Source organism: Opisthocomus hoazin, chromosome 24, assembly GCF_030867145.1.
Source record: "Opisthocomus hoazin isolate bOpiHoa1 chromosome 24, bOpiHoa1.hap1, whole genome shotgun sequence".
Lineage (NCBI taxonomy): Eukaryota > Metazoa > Chordata > Aves > Opisthocomiformes > Opisthocomidae > Opisthocomus > Opisthocomus hoazin.
In genome coordinates, this window is record NC_134437.1 from 4143279 (window position 1) to 4163877 (window position 20599).

General features: G+C 39.3%; 1 protein-coding gene across 1 annotated transcript; it reads left to right on the forward strand.

The window, feature by feature from the left end:
* The first annotated feature begins 41 nt into the window (after positions 1-41).
* JHY (junctional cadherin complex regulator) lies at positions 42-17782 on the forward strand. Its single transcript, XM_075442486.1, has 8 exons — positions 42-433; positions 3385-3883; positions 7713-7823; positions 10212-10834; positions 11633-11918; positions 13830-13910; positions 15123-15248; positions 17579-17782. Exons 1-8 carry the CDS (start codon positions 42-44, stop codon positions 17780-17782), a joined length of 2322 nt encoding a protein of 773 aa, XP_075298601.1.
* The last annotated feature ends 2817 nt before the right edge of the window (positions 17783-20599 follow it).

Here is a 20599-nt window from a genome sequence, read left to right on the forward strand (position 1 = left end):
CAAATACAGGGCTGGTGTGTACCATCAGTGCAAAACGCGGAATGCATTCTTCAGACATGAAGTATATTTCAGTTTCTTCTCCACACACTTGCAACTTGGGTAAAAAACATTTTCCCGAAAGCATACTCATGCAACCAGATTTCCACTCTGCGAATCGGAAAAGGCCATCTGTAAGTGAAGAGGGCTTTCCCTCAAGTCTGCATGACTCCGAGGAGTCTGACTGTGAAAGCCTTGTTCAGGAGAGACAGTATCAGTTAGAGCTCCAGCAGTGGATTCATGAAAATGAAGAGCTGGTAGGACTGTATTCAGATGAGTTGGAGAGTGACAGCTTGGAGGACGATAGCTTGGAGGAGATGAGCTTAAAACAACAAGGAGCTGAGTGTGACACAAATCGATATACAAATGGAATACAAAAGAATGATGGTAACGAAAGGTAAGGCATAGAGTTTAGTAGAGGAGCAGAATAGTTCTGACACTTTAAAACCTGATGCTCCTCAGAATATGCATTACGTATTCAAGACCAAGTTCTATTGCCAAAGTGCTATAAAGAGCACCTATGGACTTAGTTACACATGAAGATGTACTGTTTCATCTTACCCACATTCATAACTATTATGCCCATTTCTCCAACATAGTCTCCACTGTTTATTGGCTACAACACCAGCGTAGGAGAGTAAGATGGAAAACAGCCCTCACAGACCTGCATAGGCTCCCCGCGTACTGGCTCTAGACACTGCATACAGAGGCGAAGGCTACACACCTATTTAGGTGCCTCTGACACAGGCAGGCAAGGAGGTAGGAAGTGGTGAACTGACACATGCTAACCCCTACTCTTAAACATTACTGGATAAGCTAACCGGGGAGCATTTAACTACAGTTGCTTCTGGTGAAGGCCTATTGTCCCCTCTTATATCTGTCTGCTGGATCCAGAACTGCAGCCGGTGCAAGAAGTCCCATGGCTGTAATGGGCTGTGGACGAGGCACTACAGTATTTAGCAGTACGTGCTGGCTACCATCTCAAATAGGCAACCATTGCCATGTAACTGTCAGACCTTCAGATGGTGCAGCAGTTCTGAGGTCATGGGCTAGAGGGTTTCGGGAGCAGGGCTGTGAAAAAGGACCAGGGAGACAACAAGGACCAGTACCAACACATCCTCTTTTCATTCCTTACGGAAAGACCTGTGCTGAGCAAACCGGGCCACTTCCTGTAAGAAAACTCACAGGCAAAAATTGGTGGGTTGAATAAATGCCGTTTTGTCCTTATAGCTGTATAAATCTAAAATTAAAATTTCCAGGGTTACCATCGCATTTAAACATTCTTTAGAAAGCATTAACTGGGTACATAAAATAAAATTTAATTTGCTGTCATGCATAAAAGGTTTAACACTCTGTAATTGGGAATAATTCTCAAATTTAAAGGGATTAAATTAAACCTGAAGTAATAATAACGTGCAGTTTCAATTTAATTGTCTACTTAAAATAAAATGGCAAACAAATGAAGGCTAAATGATTAATAGCATGCTTTTATTCACCTCTTCAACAGGCAAAATGGCCAGTTATTGAATATTTTATTGTGAGTGCAAATGATGTTAATTGTACTAGAAACATGCTCTAATTTTTAGTAATTTTTTTGACTGAATACTATGCTGAATGTGAGGCTCTTCATTAAATGGAAATTTGATTTTATTTTGTTTGAACTTAGCCTAGTAAGTACTCAAATACAGTCCATTAACCGGAGCAAATATCACAGCATATACATATGAAACCCCCTCTCTACATCCATTACTAACCTCGGAATTTGAAGAGGAAACACTGCATCTGTTGTCTACATACAACACTGTTGTTGATGAGTACAGAGTCCATCTAACCTTTATATCAAGTTGGGGGGAGGAATAAAAGGTGCACTTTTTGTCTGCAGATGATTAGAGATGAAGGAGCTCTTCACACCCATTTTGTTCCCGTGCGGTGACCTGGCCTGCATAATACTGCTGTGCACACATTTCAGCACAATAGAACTCTTTAGCATTATACTCTCTTATTTGAATCATTGCAATTATATCGCATATTTCTGTACTCACTTCAAACTATGGTCACCTATTTCTGTTTACCTGTGGTGTATGACAACTAGGAATAATAATGTTTTCACCAGTGTAAATCGTCTAATCTCCAGTATACAGGATACCACAGCACCAATGCTTACCTGAAATGAAAAGCATAGCTAGAGAAACAGATTATTTTATTATAAGGGGGCCCACTTGAAATATAGGCATAGGCATGTAACTAATTTAGAAAGGATGAATAAATGATTTATGGAAATGTTAATATAATTAACTATGCCATTGTTTGGAGAATCCAGCAGATGAGTACATTTCTTTTAATTGGGGCTGAAGAGTCAACCAGGTCTCCGTGCCTATAAGTGTCACTTTGAAAGGCTCACCGTTCGCCAGTGTCCAAGAAACCAGGACTATACTGCAGGTCCACTTAAGAAGAAACAGTGTTAAAAGCTTTTTTCTCCCGCACTCTTTACTCCTACCACTGCCCACACGTCTCCTGGAAGCCAATTTGTGTGTATTTGGCTCCTGCAGTTGCATTTCCTCCTGTTGGATTAGACCATAGATCATAAACAGAATCAGTTGTGGCTTTTTTAAGGCAGACCATCTTTGTTTGCTTTATGACAAATGTAGTTCAGAGCAACACGCTGGACACTTGTTAAAAAGAAGAACCAAACCCACAAACACTTCTGATTTATGTTTTTCGACACTTACCTCAATTACAGCCTGTTTTTTCAGTGAGAAGGTACTTTAGGTCTTTTATACAGAGTTTTTTTACTGAAACATCATGATGTTTCATAGGAATGAGAAAGGAGAATAAAAATACAGAGCTGTAGGCAGTTCTTGCTTAAGCAGTCAGTTCTACTGACATTTTAGAGAGGGATTTTACCAGAAATATCAGTGTTCTTTCACACAGCAGAGCCTCTGAAGAATGAGCAACATATACTCTTTTGTAGGCTACATCATTTTAAAGGAAACAACAGAAGCAGTATGTTACAATAATTAAGCTTTTAGTTGATTCTGCTAGTGCTTATGATTTCTATGCTGAATCTAGGGTACAGACTGTATTCTACTGTGATCTGAATGTTAGGCCAATTTAATATTCACTGATAATGAAAATTAAAAATAAAGAGGAGGTCCTGCCTGAATTTTCACTAAAAAATGTTTGATAAAACTGTTCTGATCCCAATCCCACAAATGGCCGTACTGCGTGCACTGAAATAATTCAGTTGACCATATTTGCAGTACATTTGTTGACTCCAATTGCACACTGAAATAATACAGAATTTATACAGTTTCTACACAAATCATTTTGTGTTTCTTTTTTAAATAGCAAACAACAGTCCGTGGAGAAATATTTCAACTTAAGATACAATCCTAACTGGAAGAATATAAAAGAGGTAGCAGAATTTTCTGAGGCAGAAAAAGCATGTCAAGTTGCTGAAGGAAGCAGTGTGGACTTTTCAGAAGATTCATTTTACCTCCATTCAAATGGCTCCCCAGAAGAAAAGAATCAACAGGAGGCAAAGTCACAAGATGAATTCTCAGAGCTTGGTACAGAATTACTAAGCTTTCATGAACCAAATGCTGTGGTCAGCAGTGAACCTTTCAGGCTACATACCAAAGGGAAGGAATCTGCAGATGGCTGTCATTTCAAAGATAGTCCCAGCACGTATGGCAGTGCTTTTTCTCTTCAGATTCAAGAAGATCGACCACAAAGAGCAAAAAAAGACTTTGTGAAAAAAAATAAACAAACTTTAGGATTACGTTCAGAGAAGATAAATTCCTATCTTCGGTTACACAGTAAAAAACAAGAAGTTCTTCAAAAGCAAGTAGGTAACTTTTACATGTTTTCTAACTGGTATAAACTGAGGACTGTCTAGTGTTACAGTGGAATAGCTGTGTGATTAGGTTTGCAGAAGAGATAAGTAGATTTAGGATCTATCATGCAATTGATAGCTTATGATTTCCTATGTGAATCTTGTTCACCCTTTATGGAATAATTGACAAGTCCTCAGTTACTCACAACCCCAGGGATGGCCTTGTTACAAGCCTAGTTAAGCTACGTATATTCTTGGCCATGCAGCATGTCTGCATGGTCACAGAGGTGCTCTCTCATGAGTTCTTAATCCTGATGCAAAAGAAATGCTGTCTTCCTTCCTGGGGGACCTACATTGTACCTTATCAGTGGTTCTTTTTTTGCTGCCTCTGATTTTTCTTTGCCTTGTCAACATGAATATGGTAATGATTATCTCTGCTAATAGCATATTCCCAGTTTGGCTCAATGCAGTACAATGGAGTTTGAGAACCAGAAAATGTATTGTGGTCACATTGCTTTCAAGGGCCATGCACGCTCTTGCTTATCACTGTCATTTAGGGCCACACAAGTAGGAATATCCAAGAAACACGCATCACCCAATGGGTGGTCAGACAACCCTTTCCCCCTATGTGCTTTCTCAGCCAGACCAAACCTCACATTTGAAATCAGTCAGCAGATACTAGTCATGTGCAGTACTTGGATTTGAAGGGCCTAGCTTTCTTATGATTGACTGTGAAATGTCAGACAACTTGTATTAAAGATTAAGTGGAAATGTAATTACAGTTCCTAATGAACGATTATACATGAGTTTGTTGCTTTTACATGCTACTTATTACGCATAAAGGGAAGGTGGGAGTCGTTGCATCACTCCAGGAGCGGTAGCATAGAAAATTCTTAACTTGCAAAACTACAGAGACTTTCTGCGTCAAGTGAGACATTTTCCGAGGCTAATGAACAGTTGACACAACACTAGAGGGCATCTGCTGACTACGTTACAATGAGTGCAACGGTGGACAAGTTTTTTCTAGCAGAGCTATTAAGAGCACTTGTTTTTTTCAGTTATAATTTGGTTGATGGTAAAAATAATTAGTGTAGATTGACGCTAATTAAAGCTGTGTTGATATGATTATGTTTACCATTTAGGGAATTCTGAAAATTTTTCCGATGTAAGTATTGGAGCCAGGGATCAGGACTTCATTGTGTAGCCACTATTCAAAGATACATAACAGAAAATAAAGTCTGTTAAAACAGGGCTATGTTCTAAGATTACATTGCTGAAGTAGCCATGGGGCCAGCAGAGCTGTGACATAGCAGGCGCCAGGCAGCATGTGTGCAGAAAGGTGTGGTGTTTTCCTCAGCAAGTTGATATAGCTGCAACAGCATCACCACCTACTGTCGTCTAGCTTTATATTTGCTGCAGACAGGCATAGCAAGAAGTACTTACCTCTCATGATCTTAATTGAGACATCCATTGCTCCATCTTGTTGAAGGGGGTGAAAGAAGGCCAGACGGAAGCATCTGGTTGACCAGACCTGGCCCATGAGCCAACTTTAGTCACCTCACCTGGAAAACTATCAAAAGTGCAAAAACATGAAGTATGCGAAGGAGCAAACAAGCCACATGTCTTCTGCTGGAGCTATCAAACCTGTTCTGAATACTGTTTTTTCCTAAAATGAATTATTTTGAGCTTCGCAGGATGTTGAAGCTGTTTTTTATTGATGCATCACTGCTGGCTGTCAGGTACTGTGATAGTGAACTAGTGTTTACATTGAAGTAGATAATTTGTGTACAGCTTTTTTCAACTGGCCTAACAATAGTTAAATATTTGTGGCCTCATTCTTGCAAGATTTACAGCTGTTATGTCTGTGCATAGAGACAGCAGGCTGTATGTACCAAAAACATACCATAAATGTGTGTTGATCTGTATATTTACTAATTTATATAGCATTTTATAAAGTATCAAGTTCTTTGCAGTGTTGCCTGATTCTTTAAGAACCTGATGATGAGTTTCTTTGAGAGAGAGAGAAAGAGAGGGAAGTAGTGGCCCAGTCTAGCTCAGCTGTACTCAATATGAGTTGCTTTCCTACCTACAAGCCCCTTACTTCAAAGCAAGGAACATAATGTACAATTTTTTAATGGCTCTAGACCAAGGCACTCAGACTCTCTGTGCACTGCGCCTTACCTCAGTGTAAACACCTAATCAAGATTGCCTGCGCTTCAACAATAGCAGCCAAATGCAATTCGAGAACCACAAGCCTTTGAAGTCCTCACTGCAAAGGCCGGTTTTCTAGTCTGGGATAATGACATGCCATGATTGCTGTCTTTGTTGTATCTTTTCAGTAGAGAAGCAATTATGGGCCTCAATTTAACAGAATAGGCATTACACAGCTTATGATGCTCAAAATGCAATTTCATTTGATCATTTTCTCAATTTGATTGGTATTAATAGAATAGTTCACAAAAAATGCTGGCAGAGGTTGTGTCCTGTTCCTCTTTCAAAGAGATAATGTAGAAGTATGCTTTACCTGCCCAGTAAACTATCAATACAGTGAGTCAGTTGGTTCCACCAAAAACGTCTTACTGATTGCAAAGCTGTATCTATCCACACTTCGAGAAACCTGCGTGGTAAATTTTAATTTGTGAACTTTTCTGGTCACAACTAACAGAATATGCATTGTGATTTGGAGCAATGAGATCACCTGAAAACTCAGCAATAGACCCTACCTAGCTTTTCCTAGTTATCTTAATCTCTTACCCCCAAAGATGAGAGGCTCAGCTCCCCAGAAGGATTTAACACTTCCCTCGAGGTGATTTCACCATTATGATTTTCAGTTAATAATTCTCTTGGTCACAAATATCATCTCAGTGCAAGTCCCCCTGTGCTAGCCAGTGTCACTCTCCAGTGGTGCGTAGGTACTTCTAGTACAATCGTGAGTCCAGCACATAGTTAGCTGTAGTCTCTTTACGGTGAGACTGCCTAACTGCACACGTAATTGAGGTCACACTTGCTATGGTACTTAGCAAGATAGTTTGGGACCACATGAGTATAAATGAAAAATAAAAAAGCATTGGTTTTCGTGAAGTTTTTATAGATTGGGAAAAAAATTTAGATGCTTTCATGAAAAATTTTCATTATTGCCGTATTTATGAGGATATCTCTCAGCTTTGAAATCTGTAGTGCCAGCAGCCACACTCAAAAAATTGCTCAAATTTGATTTCCAGCCATCACGCTACCACAACTGTGGCCACCTTGAAGATGTTGTTAAGTGTTTGTGGGCCTGCTGTTTTGCACAAGCTGTTTGATATTGTTGCCAGGCTATGTGTAATAGATGTTTTATTTCTGCAGCTACTCCTTGTACTTTTCTGCCAACATTACTATGTTTTGCCATCTTTTTCTGTATTATGCTGTTGTTCAAGACCTTGCTGTGGTGTGTGTCATCCATCAATATCCTGGTACACTGGCTGATAGCTTGGGCAATGATGATTGTCTAGTTCCTTTTCTGTTATTAGGTACATCCACTGGCTCTCATATAAATGGAGCAGCCCAGACATTTGAGAGTTACAAGTAGGTTTCTGTGCTACATACTTCCTGCAATTTTGTTTTCCTCTCTTCTTCTTAGAAGTAGAAGGAATACTCCCTACTACCACACCACTGTTAACTGAGTTTTTGCTTCCTTTTTCATTTTCTTTTTCAGCCATTCATTTTCTTGTTATATATTACATAATGCCTAACTTTAGCATTTCAGCTTTAATAGGAGGCAAATTATTTCTCATTTTTTCCCCAAGACTTTTAAGCCCTTTCAGCTGGTTGGGCTGTGGCCGTAAACACTCTTGTTTTTTAGGTTATAGATCCTAAAACAGTTGATGAGGAGCCAGCTCAGCGTGTCCTACAATTCCAGAATGTGAAAATGGAGCCGGAAGACAAATGGTACCTGAAAGCACAGCAACTCAAGGTTCCGCTTTGATAGAGCATGATAATTGAAATATATATGTAAAAGCATTGAAGTTTGAATATTTAAAGCTGTAATCTCATTACTTTTAAAGTACCAGTTACTGACAATAAATCCTTACATATGTCAGTAGATAATCACCAAAACTTATTGCATATGCTGCTTTATATACTGAATGATTTTAAACTAAAATAGATCCCAAATCCCAAGAAATTATGAGCTCAAAGAATCTTGCCTATTTAGGACATTATTTGGTTGGTAATAATGTAAAAGTGCAAACTAGTAAATGGATGTGTTTGATGGTTCATAAGGATTCTGAGCTAGAATTTAACTACTGTTGCGTTTCTTGTCCCCTAAAATCCCCGCGAACACCAAGTGGTTACCATAAAACAGAAAATATTATGAGTAGAAAAAGTGGCACTGACCTCCTCCATATATATGTCTGTAGATCTGTTTTATGCTGGCTTATCAAACCAAGGCAATGGGATAGTCTTTGGAGCAATAAAAGAGACCAGGTTAGCATCACTGATGAAAAACCAAGAACTTTGGAACCAGAACTACAAGCCAAATAGAATTATTATTGGCAAACCTAGTTACTCTCTTTATATTACAAGTATTTGAAGTAATTCAGGCAGACTGTTTAAATTCCCCGCTGTTCACTTAAGACTGGAAGCTGTACTTCTGTAAAGGAGAAACAAGGTTTTATGCTGCTTTTCATTGTGAGAGATGTGCTTTATATACGGAATTTCAGAATGAAGGAGGTATTTTACAGAGCTGCTCATTCTGCTTAAACGGGAAAACATTGGCCTGGCCCCAGTTTGGCAGCAGTTCATGCTTTCCACCAGTGGCACAGTATGCCAGAACATTAATCGTTACAGCAGAGGTCGAGCTAACAAATCATCATCTTGGCACCAGGAGTCAGGATTCCCCAGTGCTAAAGCTTTTGCCAAAACATTCTGCTCTATATGTGGATTTAATACCTACCATTAAGTAGTTATTCTGAGTGCGTATGTTATGCAGTGATTGCAAGTGTTGCTAACAAAAGAACCCTAGAGAGACAGGAGGATGAAATGGAAGATTTTAGCGCTGACAAAGATTAAATGGACTGAGAATGGATTTGTATATTCCCTAGAAGGAAAGCCATGTCTTTCCTCAAAATAGGCAACACCTGATGCTGTAATTAGAAAATTATAAATCTTAAATAAGCTGCAGATTCAGAGTATGTTGGTTTAGCTCAAGGCGGTTGTCCTGGTGTGCTTAAATTCTTAAGTTGTTTCTTATCATTTGGATAATGTTTTGCAGTATACAGGGCAGGGAGAAGTGTTTGGTTTAGAAATTAAATCGTTTAAATCATTGACATCAGTCTGTTTCTGCTGTGGACCAATCTAACAGTGTGTACATAGCCATCTTTTTCTGAAGTTTAGTACAGTTTACTTTCATTAGGGGATAAAAACCAAGAACTGATTTGATTTTTGAAACATTTTCCCCAGATGGTTGACAGTGAGCTACCACTCATCTACAGGATTAGAAACAAGTAGTCCTGTGCATTTAAGGGCACCTGAAAGAGCGTAGATTTAGACTGGATATAAGAAAGAAATTCTTTACTGTAAGGGTGATGAGGTACTGGCACAGGTTGACCAGAGGAGCTGTGGATGCCCCTTCCCTGGAAGCATTCTAGGCCAGGCTGGACCGGGCTTTGAGCAACCTGGTCTGGTGGAAGGTGTCTCTGCCCATGGCAGGGGGATTGGAATGAGATGATCTTTAAGGTCCCTTCCAACCCAAACCATTCTGTGATTGTATGGTTTTGCACCTCATTCAGATAACACTCCCTTATTCCGTATTTACCGCAGCATCATTTCTTAGATATAGTCTGCATCTGTAAGGAACCATTTCTATAGTGTTCTGCTTCAGAATTTGTCTCAGGCCATTAAGCAAAGTTTTGATGCAGTATTAGACATTGTCTGTGCAGCACCTGAATAGCATCAGTGCTTCTGTTCTTGATTAGGGATTCCAACGTATTTTAATTTTGCATTAAGTCTATCCAGGCCATCACCTGGTCTAGCCACGAGCATAATTTACAGAGTCAGGGTTAGATACAAGCAGTAGGGAGTGATTTTGATGGGTCTAATCAAACTTGTGCAAGCTGACCTAACTCATTATCAGTACATTAAAGAACTGTTACCGTAGTCGTGAAGGACCAATACCATACCTAGGTCTCTTTAACGGCCTTTCTATCAGGACATTTTGTTAATTCAAAAACCCCAAACCCGAAGCTATGTGGAAGACATTGTGACAGGCATACTTACCCATACACTTGTATATTGTTGATCTTAATGAACATAAAAAATAGTAACCACTGAAATTCACCCTACTTTTGATAACTTGTTTCAGGATCACCAAAATAAGTCCTGCCAGAGCAATAAAATAAAATCCAACCAGAGTCTCAAAGGGAGAGCTTTCCCAAGGAGTGACAGCCAACAACCACCAGGAAGACCAACAGAACCAAAGTCTTGGCACCACAGGCACCACCAAATATCAGAATTTCAGACTACTCCCACGCAGGCAGTGGAGCAAGACGACAGCATCACACTGCAGAAATGGCTGTATCCAAGTCTTTCTGGTGGCCCTGACACTAATACAGCAACAAATTCAGATACTTGCTTAAATAATTTCCCAAATTCAAGTCATTTTGTTAATCAGGATTTTACCACATCTGTGTATCCTTTTCATCCAACATCCCATGAATTCAACCCAGCAGAGATTATATCTCCGACATATACCAGCAAGGAGAACAAGAAATATCAGCATGATTGTCCAAATGGACTTCCACATGACCAGCAACATTTATATAACCAAGTCACTGCGCAGCTTTTTGCAAGAGATAACAGTACCAGTGGTCAAGCGCGTCCAAATCAGAGGAATATTTCATCTACTTTTAATGCCAATTTTCAGGAGTTGATGAAGGATCAAGTATCACTTCGGGATTGCAAAAGACACATTTGCATGCATAAAAGGTATCAGAACTATGCTATCAGTATTTTATGGTAAGGATAGAAGTGTTGAAACAGTATTATCATAACACTATGATGCCCAGAAATAATAGAAATGGACAAGAAAACATTTTAAAGTCCAAAGTATAAACTATTTTGCTACAGACCTGCCACTATAGATTACTACTAAATTAAGATTCATTATAACAATTGATTTTTAAATACGGTATTGGAAAAGGATCATTCTGTACTCCAGGCTCTCTTGCACATAGATTTTTCCACAATTGGAAGTTTCCTTCTGTAAGGCTAGAAGGTGAAGTTTAAAAAATGGATAGCAAAGAGCACTGTGCGTGAACTCAACTGCCAGCTGCACAGAGTTATATCAAAACTTGCCTTGCAGGGTGAATATCCACAGTCATTCCAGTGCCAGTGCTGGCTCACTATGGGTGGGGAAGGGCGTGAAAATCCTTAGTTATGTAGAATTTCAGCTACCTTGATAAAAATGAAGGTTTTATTTCACATAGATAAATAATTCTTTCAGTACTCAGCAAGCCCAATCCAAAGCCATTTAAAGGCAGTTTTCATTGGCTTAAGCTAGCTTTGCATCACGCTGAAAGTTTTCCCATTTGTAATTTTTCAATTTATTTTAAACAGTTTCCATACACTTGGGTGCAAGAAAGTCAGTGACTGTGAAATACCTGTATTTCCATCTTCATGTTCCCAGTATAGTCTGTGAGCAAGGATCATTCCATGTACAGACTGCTTGTTGAGCTATCTGCTGTATACAAAGACTCTTATTATTCTCCATCTTTCTTTTTTAAGGCCTTCTCAACCTTCTGTTCAGACTTCACCAACAGCCCCTTGTACAACCTCCCTATTTACACAGACGATGGAGCGACTTCACCAAGAAATCGCTCATGTGACAGAAGCTCACTTAGCTGACAGGCATTTGTTCAGCCTACTTCCACCTATAATCCCACAGGTAGAAAGTGGTTCAGACAGAGATCCAGAGAACGGTGAAGGAAATCAAGTGAAAATAAGCCGAAGCAACTCAGAAGGATATCTCGTGCAAATGGAAAAGCAAAAAGAGCCAAAAGTCAGAAAGAAAGTAAGCAAATAGGTGTGGATTGGGTGGTTTTACATTTCTATTTCCTCCTCTGATGAATATTTTTTTTCTTAATAATCCAAAGATCTTCACCAAAAAAAAAGGAGTGAGGACTGAGAAGTATTTCAGTGTTGCAGAGAGCACACTGGCACACACTGACTTGCCCAGAGCATTGAAAACCATTGAAAACAAAGGTGGAAAGAGACACTAAAATCGTTTTAGTCTAAAGAGCAAGGTGGTTCACCACCACCTCTCCCTGTGTCACTTTCAGTCTTGGTTAGCTCTACGAACACACAGAGCAGTGTTTGTCCTTTAAGTTATACAGTGATAAAATGATTTAGAATAAAGCTATTTGTATGAAGCAGCAGGTAGCCAGGCCTGATCTGAGCAAACCATTATCCTGGTCATGGTCATTTGCTATCCGACTCAAATCTCTTGGTTTCCAAGGGAATCAAATGGAACAACAACAAATTTAGAGGATTTGTAAAGCTAACGGCATAAACATTATTACAAGTCTCCTGATGATCCCATTTTGGTCCTTATTAAAACTTGTTTCTTTTTGTCATTTCTGTGTTCCAGTTTCATGCTGTAAGCAGTTAACACAGATGCAGTGGAACAGCATAGAGATATCCCTGTGTGTCCGTGACAAATTAAATGTTTAAGAAGTTAGCTCCAAGTCTCAGGGCAGACAATCTAAGCTGGAATAATTACTCATGTGTTTCATCTAGGAGGCAGTTTGTGTATTGCTGCTTGAATGCCTCTAAGAAGAATTAGCTGGATTATGATAGTACCTGAAGGGCAGATTTTCTTCCCTTTCTGTTCCTGTTGAGTTCAAACCATTGTTTCTGTCCTGTGTTTTCAGTAGCTTTCTCACGCTTCATATGTGAGGAATGCCACAGATATTAAGACTGTTTATGTCTCACAGAAAAATCCAGCTTTTCCTAGTAAACAAAGTCATACTCATCACATGAAGTGAGAAAGCCCTGATTTTGTTGTAGACAGCAAAGTGATTAACTCTTCACAGTACCTGAAATTAAAAGTTAGGTGTAACTATATCACGAAAGAATAGGGATAAATGACACAAAGAAACATCAAATAGAACATTCAGTGCATAGAATTAGTTTCTCTGCAGTTGAGTTTAACTTGAATGCGCCCTTTGAAGAAATGCATGTTTCATTGGCATAGACATTTCCTGGTGTTTCTGCATTACTCTGTGGTTGAAGTTACTACAGAGCTGATCGGAATGAGTCGCCACTGACAAGTTTTTAAAAAGTAGTCCGCTTCTAGAAATTGATCCAATGTTCTTGAGAGAGATTAAAAAGATTGTGGAAGTATTGAGGTCTTTGTAGTAATGTCGTGAAGTATTGAAATGGCATCGCCCATCACTTATCTTCTGTCTTCCTTATGCACTTGTAAAGCTTTTGCTGTGCTGCAAGAAATGTATTTTTAAACTGTCTGTGAACAATTTTCCGTTGCAGTTTTGAGAACAAAGAAAGGTTACTATCACTAATAACATTTGCCTAATTTTTTTACCACCAAAATCAGGTACTTTTATCTGCTTCTCTTGTAACAATTTCTTTGGAGTTTCATGCTAATAACAGTCAAATGGGTCACTTCAAGCTGTTTAAAAATAAAGCTCATGAAAGATCTTTTTTGACTGAGTATTGCTTTGTTATTTGCACGATCAGCAGTTACCCACCTAGATTCAAAGGAAATACAGTGTAATTCAACTTGTACAATTAACTCAATCTTTTTGGTCACTTACAATCCTTAAAAGGAGATACACCAGAGGTGAGACTGAGACTGCAAGTTGAATCCTGCTCTTATCTTGGGTGCACACTATAAGACTTGCTTTAATTATGCTCTCTGTAAAATCATATAAAGGACAATCTCTCACTGCTGTTTGTTTTTCAGCCATCTAGTTCAAAAGCCTACATAAATATGGATGTGAAGCTTGGAGGCCTTGGACCTGACTATGAAGCAATCAAAGAAAAAGTAAGCAGTCCCTAGCGTATGATCTGCTTTTCAGTTGTGCAAAGTGAACTTAGAAGGGGAAGCATGGCCAAGGAATCATTGCTGAGAAGCAACCTATGTTTTGCTGGTACTTTATATCCTTGACTCTAGGTCTAGTTTGAGATCCTATCCTTCAAGTAGAAGGAAAGACAACTATATTGTGGATAATTTGAACTGTCTAATTTTGTATGTCCAGAAACAGGGAGTAGTTCACAGAATTCAGCAGGGCTAATTGCAGATCCTTCCAAGTAGAAGTAAAAGAAGTTGTGTATACACAAGAAGAAAATAGCTGGATGTGCATTACCCTTTTGAAATGGAGACAGATTGTTCACAACAAGTATCTGAACAATAGCTATCATTTGACCTATTCTCTGCTCATAACAAGGGTCTGTTAGGAACTGTATATCTGAGGTGCTGCAGACTCCATCCCGCATGCTTTGAGACCCTATTAAGCTGACAACTGGTGCTTTATATGGCATGCTTTGTAGAAACATTGTAGGACAGCAGGAAGGAAAAAAGGTTAAAATTATCATCCCTTTGGAGTCATTGACAAGCCCCTATATTGTCTTCCTCCTTGCCATAAATGAAACAGATTAGAGACCTGAAATTGGAATGGACAGAGTGGCACATGGCACAGAGCTAAGTGTGTTTTTAACACCATCGTAAGGCTGCTGGAACCTGGCATGCCACTGGGGTGTCACTGCATTGAAAGGAAACAATTGACATTGGCTGATAACAGGGGCAAGGTAGAGCATGCTGCTGAATTTGAGCATAATGAAATGCTGGAAATATAAAGACACAGAACATCAGTTAAATAAGTGGAGTATGTCATTCAGGGCCTTGAAGGTAAGTGCAGAGGTTTTAGAAGTCATTGTAAAAGCTGACAATAATTAGCACTGCCATTTTAGAACTGAACAGATATATTGAAACATTCAGAATAAAGATACATCTGTCACATTTCTGTTGAGCTCTGTCCTCAATACAGACCAAGAAAAAGCTCTTAAAAATGAAGAGTGACTAGAAAAGCTGTGCCATTTATCAGCATTTCCTGTTGTGTTGTGCAAAGGAATGATCAATAGCATAGCCAGGTTAAACAGCCACAGAGGTGTAAATGGAAGACTCCAGTGGTAAAAGTGTTTCATTGATGGATCCACCAAGACACTTCATTAACCATACACTTTTTCCTTTTGTCAGAAAGAGAAGTTAAAGCAACAAAAAGAATATGCAAAGCAAATCAAGGAACACAATATGAAAAGCATTGCTTCAGTTCAGAGGTTACCTACAAAACCCCAGGTCATATCTTCAGTGTCAAGACAGAAGGTAAGAACAGAGTCCCTTTAAAATGCAAGCAGGGAGAGATTCTGGATTTTGCACAAAGAAAATGAAAAGCATAAATTTAAAGGACCGTAGGCTAAAATAGTTTCTCCATTTTGATTTTCCTTTTAAGAACTCTAAGGACTTCTACTCTCCTGGGGTCCTGGCAAGTGCTCATCTGTGCTTCTGTTCTGTTATGGCTGTAGGCGTATGTCAAGAGTTGCCAATTTCTTTGCCAACAGCAGCCTTCAGTCCATGCATCTGCCTTGCTCTTCATGAGAGTCTACCAAGTGGAAACAGAGCAGTACTCCATCCAAGCTAACAGCACGCAACTTGTCTTAAACAGCTAGTGATGTTTTCTTGGGGAAAGGATGGGAATAACGGAGAGTGGGACCTCCCTAGGAACATTACCCAGTGCAGCACATGCTCTGTTTCCCATCAGCCGTAGAGGCCACACTACTGCAGAGTGTCCTTTTCTAATGGACCACAGATATCCTCTTGTAGTCTATTATCCACCTGCCTGTCGGTCTCACTCACAAACTCTTTTCACTTCAGTTGCATAGCTACAGTAATTGGTCCTATTTTTCAAGCCCATGCAACACCACTTCAGCCTTCACTGGCCTTCAAAAATAGCCCAAATGAGCAACAACTGACTAATGACAGTGGCATACATAAACAAACAACAGGAGCACCTTTTCCCTATTGCAGGAAGTGATAAAGCTCTGGAAATAGCATGTATTTTATCCAGTCTGTTCCTCAGGAGCTCACCTGCCTGGTCTGAAAGCACGCTAACAGGCATTTCTCCAGGGTGACAAATGAGAACTGCCTGCTTCAGGAAAACAATTTTGGACCTCCTCAGTTACTTGCATTTATTTCCAAACCTCACATAAACTACAAAGAGATGAAACTGCATTCTTTGGATGTCAAAAGGGCTTTGAATTCTTTCAGAAGACTTCCTAGACACTCTTTCACCAAGAACGTGAGATAATGCAGCTTCCACTGGAGACAGAACAGGTGTTTCCAAATACATGCAACTGAAACACAGACACCAAAAAATGTGCCAGATTAATCCCGGGCTCTCTCAGTTTTGGGATTTCTGTAATACTGTTTCCATTCCCCCTGCAAGACAGCCTTCCAGGTTCCACACATCATTCCGTACTATTTGACCCTCTTACACATATCTACTTTGCATGCCTCTTTCAGCATGGCCCTGCTCAGCTTCAGTGAGGCGTGTCAGATCTAGAACAACAGCTTGAATACTCCCATTTTTCTTTTTAAATTTGATAGTTAAGCCTATCGTGTAGTAGAGCCTAAGCCCAGTTAAACAGAACTTACACACTTCTTGTTTGCACAATACAGTCTTCACCTACAACTCATATTCACACTTGCAAGTTTACCTACATGCTGCTACAGAAATACGTACTTGGAATAGCGCGTGATAAAAGGAAACACTCAGCCAGTGCGGAAAGTGCAGTTCTTCAAGATATGCTGTCCCTGTCAGTATTCCATTGCTGCCCTCCTTTGCCTCTGCTTCATGGTGTAATTGTTCACCCTACACACATTCAGAGCATCTGAAGTAGAAAGGAATTGCATGGTGGTTTATTTCATGCTGCTGTTCATGTTCTCAGTATAGGATATGTGGATCCTGCACAGACTGTGTGTTACTGGTAAAGAATTTCCAGTCACAATAGAATATGCATGGTTGTAACAGAACTCTGGGAACTCTGTGAGAGGCAGTTCTGGCATGTCTAATGCCATCCTCACTTGTTCAGAAATCTGTTCTTGTTCGGAACCGTGTTAGCTTTGAAATTAACCAAAAAGGAATTTGTCAAGGGAATATATTAAATCAGGTTCCACAGAATTTAAAACAATTACCTAGACTTCTTTTCAAAATTTGTTTTAATGTTTTATGCCTTTCAATACATTACTTCCTTAGAATTTGTCAGAGGAGCACGCAGTTTCCATCCCTGTCATGTTAACTTGCAGAACTCCCTGCTCTAAGAAATGACTGGAGACAAGAGCTTAATGAGACGGGGAAAAAAATGTTTATAAACTTAGTAGACTCGGGTTGCTTTTTCTTTTTTAAAGAAAAAACACTGCTTCGGTATTTAAGGTGGCCTCCAGTGCTAAGTGTCAGAAAGCAAATCTCCCTGAGGTGGGTTATTTTGCCCACTGCAGAGGTTTCTTGGAGTCACCACTGAAGTATCTAGTATTGAACACTGTCAGAAACGAGGTCAGGAATTAGGAGAACTATTAATTTCACACAAGATAGAAACACCTAAATTTTCTTGGTCAGGTTTTCTCTTAATCAGTTACCCCAATTTTCATGATTTTAGGCGCTGGAATATGCTAAGAAGATTCCTAGACCAAAGGCTTTCACGGCAAGACAATCGGATGAAGAGGTGAAAGAGGAAAGAGTTCTGCCACAGACTTTAAATGGAGACAGTTTACCTCAAATTGCATCCTTGGAAACTCTGCAAAATAGACATGAGAAGGAGAAGCAAGTAGTAGCTGCTTTCAGAAGCCTTCATATCTTATAAGTATTTTGAAATTATTAGGGATATCTTCAAGGCAAAAATGTTTGAACTACTTAATTATGAGCTATGACCATCACATATCGATTTACCATTCCATTGAAATATGAAGTGACCTAAGTTTAATCACTGTTAAATTTTAGAATATTTTGCTATACCTGATTTTCAAAAATGTAAACAGTTGCATATGCAGCACTTAAAATACGGTCATCTCTGCTGTTATTTTTCTTTGAAATCAACTGATCTAGCAGTTGCATCTTTCAGACTAATCAGCTGTTGGCTTGTCACAGCTGGATCATTTTTAGGCATGTCAAACATATGGGCATATCTACAAAACATTAAAAATAAGCATCGATTTCATTTGATGATCTTAATACCAGCAATGCTTCTCTTTTTGAAGTCCAGAGGAGACTTTGGCAGACTGTCCAGAAATAGAGCCAAAAATAATCCATTACTGGTAAGAAAAAGAACAAAAATGTGCACCAAACATAGTAGTTGGTAATGATATAATTCTAATTATTCAAATGTTACTCAGTTATCTGTTAGTGAATAGTTGTCACATCAAGACCAAAATTTTGAAGCTTCATCTGGGACAAGAAAATCCAAAACAAGTACTGGCTGATCATGCAGACAATCTCTTATTAGCCAGAAGCAGTTGGAAAATATATTGAGTAACTAAGGATAATTGAGAGCTACGTGTTGGAGAGGAAACAGCTTTTAGCAGATTAAATCTATAAAAATAACAACAAACAGATGGGTTTCTTACAATGATTGCATTTTTTTAACTTAGTAAATTATGAATTAAGTCAACATATGAAATGTGATTAGAACACACAGCAAGGGAATTTTGAAGAAAACACAAAATCTCTTAGAAAATAGGCTAGTTACAAGGGAAAAAAAACCCAACAACCTTGTGATTAAGTGTAATGACTTTATCCGATTTATTAGGACCTCCTCTTTTGTATGGGAGGAGAGAGAGAATTAGTCTTTGGAAAAAAAAAATGGGTTCCAGTCTCCTTGAAGGAGGCTAACAATGGAAAGGTGATGTGGGGAATAAAAGAGAAGAACATCTTTGAAATGGCTTTCTCCTTTTCTAGATGCACCGTTTATTAAAGATAGAAATGTGTAAGACAACATGGTTTGGGGTTAACATTTCATTGGCTGGATGCCTCACAGGAAAGAGAATTTTCTGAAGTCAAGGCACTGGAGGTATGGCATATGTTGCTGGAAAAGTCCTATACCTTTCATTTTACAGAGTCCTGGGTGATTTTGGCCTAGATCCTACAGTCCTCAGGAAGCCTCAGTCCTCCTGAAGGTGGCTTAATTGCTGAAGTACACCCTGAAGGACCTCCAGTGAGGCTCCCAGCCTAGTATGGGAACAAATGATCGCCATACTGCATCTCTCCGTCATGGAAAATGGACACATTCCCTTCTTTAAAGCCCTCCTGACCCACCTGAGAGACAGAAAGCTCTCCACCCTGTTGGCTGCTTCCCATGACACGTGCTGAATTACACAGTTAGACTTCGCAGGCGGAAGTTTGTGACGTGCATAATCTCTGGGGGAAACTTGAAGGAAGAAGTGTCTTCCAGTGTGGGGACTGTGGGTCGGGTTGCAGGGGAAACGTTTTGCATATCAAAGATGTCCGCTGCAGCTTCTGGAGCAGGACCATCCTCTGCCTCAGCCCCCTTTCTCCTTGCCTTTGGGAAGTGCATTTGCCCCCTCTTTGTAGAATGTGCATGCTTCTGGTATGATCCATCAAGCTAGGCCAGGTAAACGTTTCCATGCTCTGCCGGTTGCTGCTTTTCTACTTTTATTTTTAAACCGAATGGTAACACTTTGAAGCATTTCTGATTAGGGAACCTCAACTTGTTGTTTCTGCTTAAAAGTGATAATCCCCCCTTAATACAAACTTCAAGTACCTATTTTAATGAAACCTTCAGATGAATATCAAAGAGCTATTTACTCGTATCTAATATTTTAATTAGATTATATTCTCAATTTAACCCATTAAACCCCCTTTGATGATCTCCATGTTTAGTGTTTAGCCCCAGATGCTTGCGGTAATGAATATTGGACCTTTGATTTAATGAGAACTTCTGCCTTTCCAGCCTGACTCCCTTTGTATGCCCCTTTTTTATTTTCTGAGCTATAGAATTCAGTTAATTGAAGAAGTCTCTTACCACCACACATTAAGGAACCTAAATTAGCATCCCTTTTCTGATTAGAAAATGCAAGCAGACATTTTCTCTTTGATCTGAGGATTGAGTTGAAGTAGGCAACAGCCCCCTGAAAATGAGCTGATGGCCTTATTATTTGGCTGACATGCAGATGCGTCCATGTGGTGCAAAATGCTTAATGTCTTAATTGATCACCTTCCTCCCTATCTGTCATCCTACTACTTTTAGAGCTCCCATAAATTAGGGTGATCTTTCTGGGTGGATGGTGTGTTTTTTGGGGGGGTATTTTTAATAACACAATGAACTTTTAGGAAATATTTAAATACTAAACCCATGCTAAACTAGAAGCCATGTATACTTATACGATGACGCATCGGGGGCGGGGGATAGATTTTTTTTTAAGAACACTGATCATGATCATCTCACAAACCATTTGGAAACAAATGGTTGGTTGTTTTTTTTTTCTCCCAGAAAAAAAGACATTATTTGCTGCATATGTGGAAAGAAATCTTTTGATCTGCCTCAATACTAATGCAAATTTTTCCTGCACCTAACAGATACAGTGGCACAAAAAGGGATCGTACAAGTAAATGATGAGCATCCATCTGCTTAAAAGCAAAGGCCAAAACTTAATGTCTTTCAAAT

Bases quoted from the DNA above. Each gene is read 5' to 3' on its own strand.
- JHY (XM_075442486.1), top strand. From the start codon at position 42: ATGCATTCTTCAGACATGAAGTATATTTCAGTTTCTTCTCCACACACT. The intron at 434-3,384 runs GTAAGGCATAGA...TTTTTTAAATAG, and splicing joins AAGAATGATGGTAACGAAAG to CAAACAACAGTCCGTGGAGA. The intron at 15,249-17,578 runs GTAAGAACAGAG...TCATGATTTTAG, and splicing joins CTTCAGTGTCAAGACAGAAG to GCGCTGGAATATGCTAAGAA.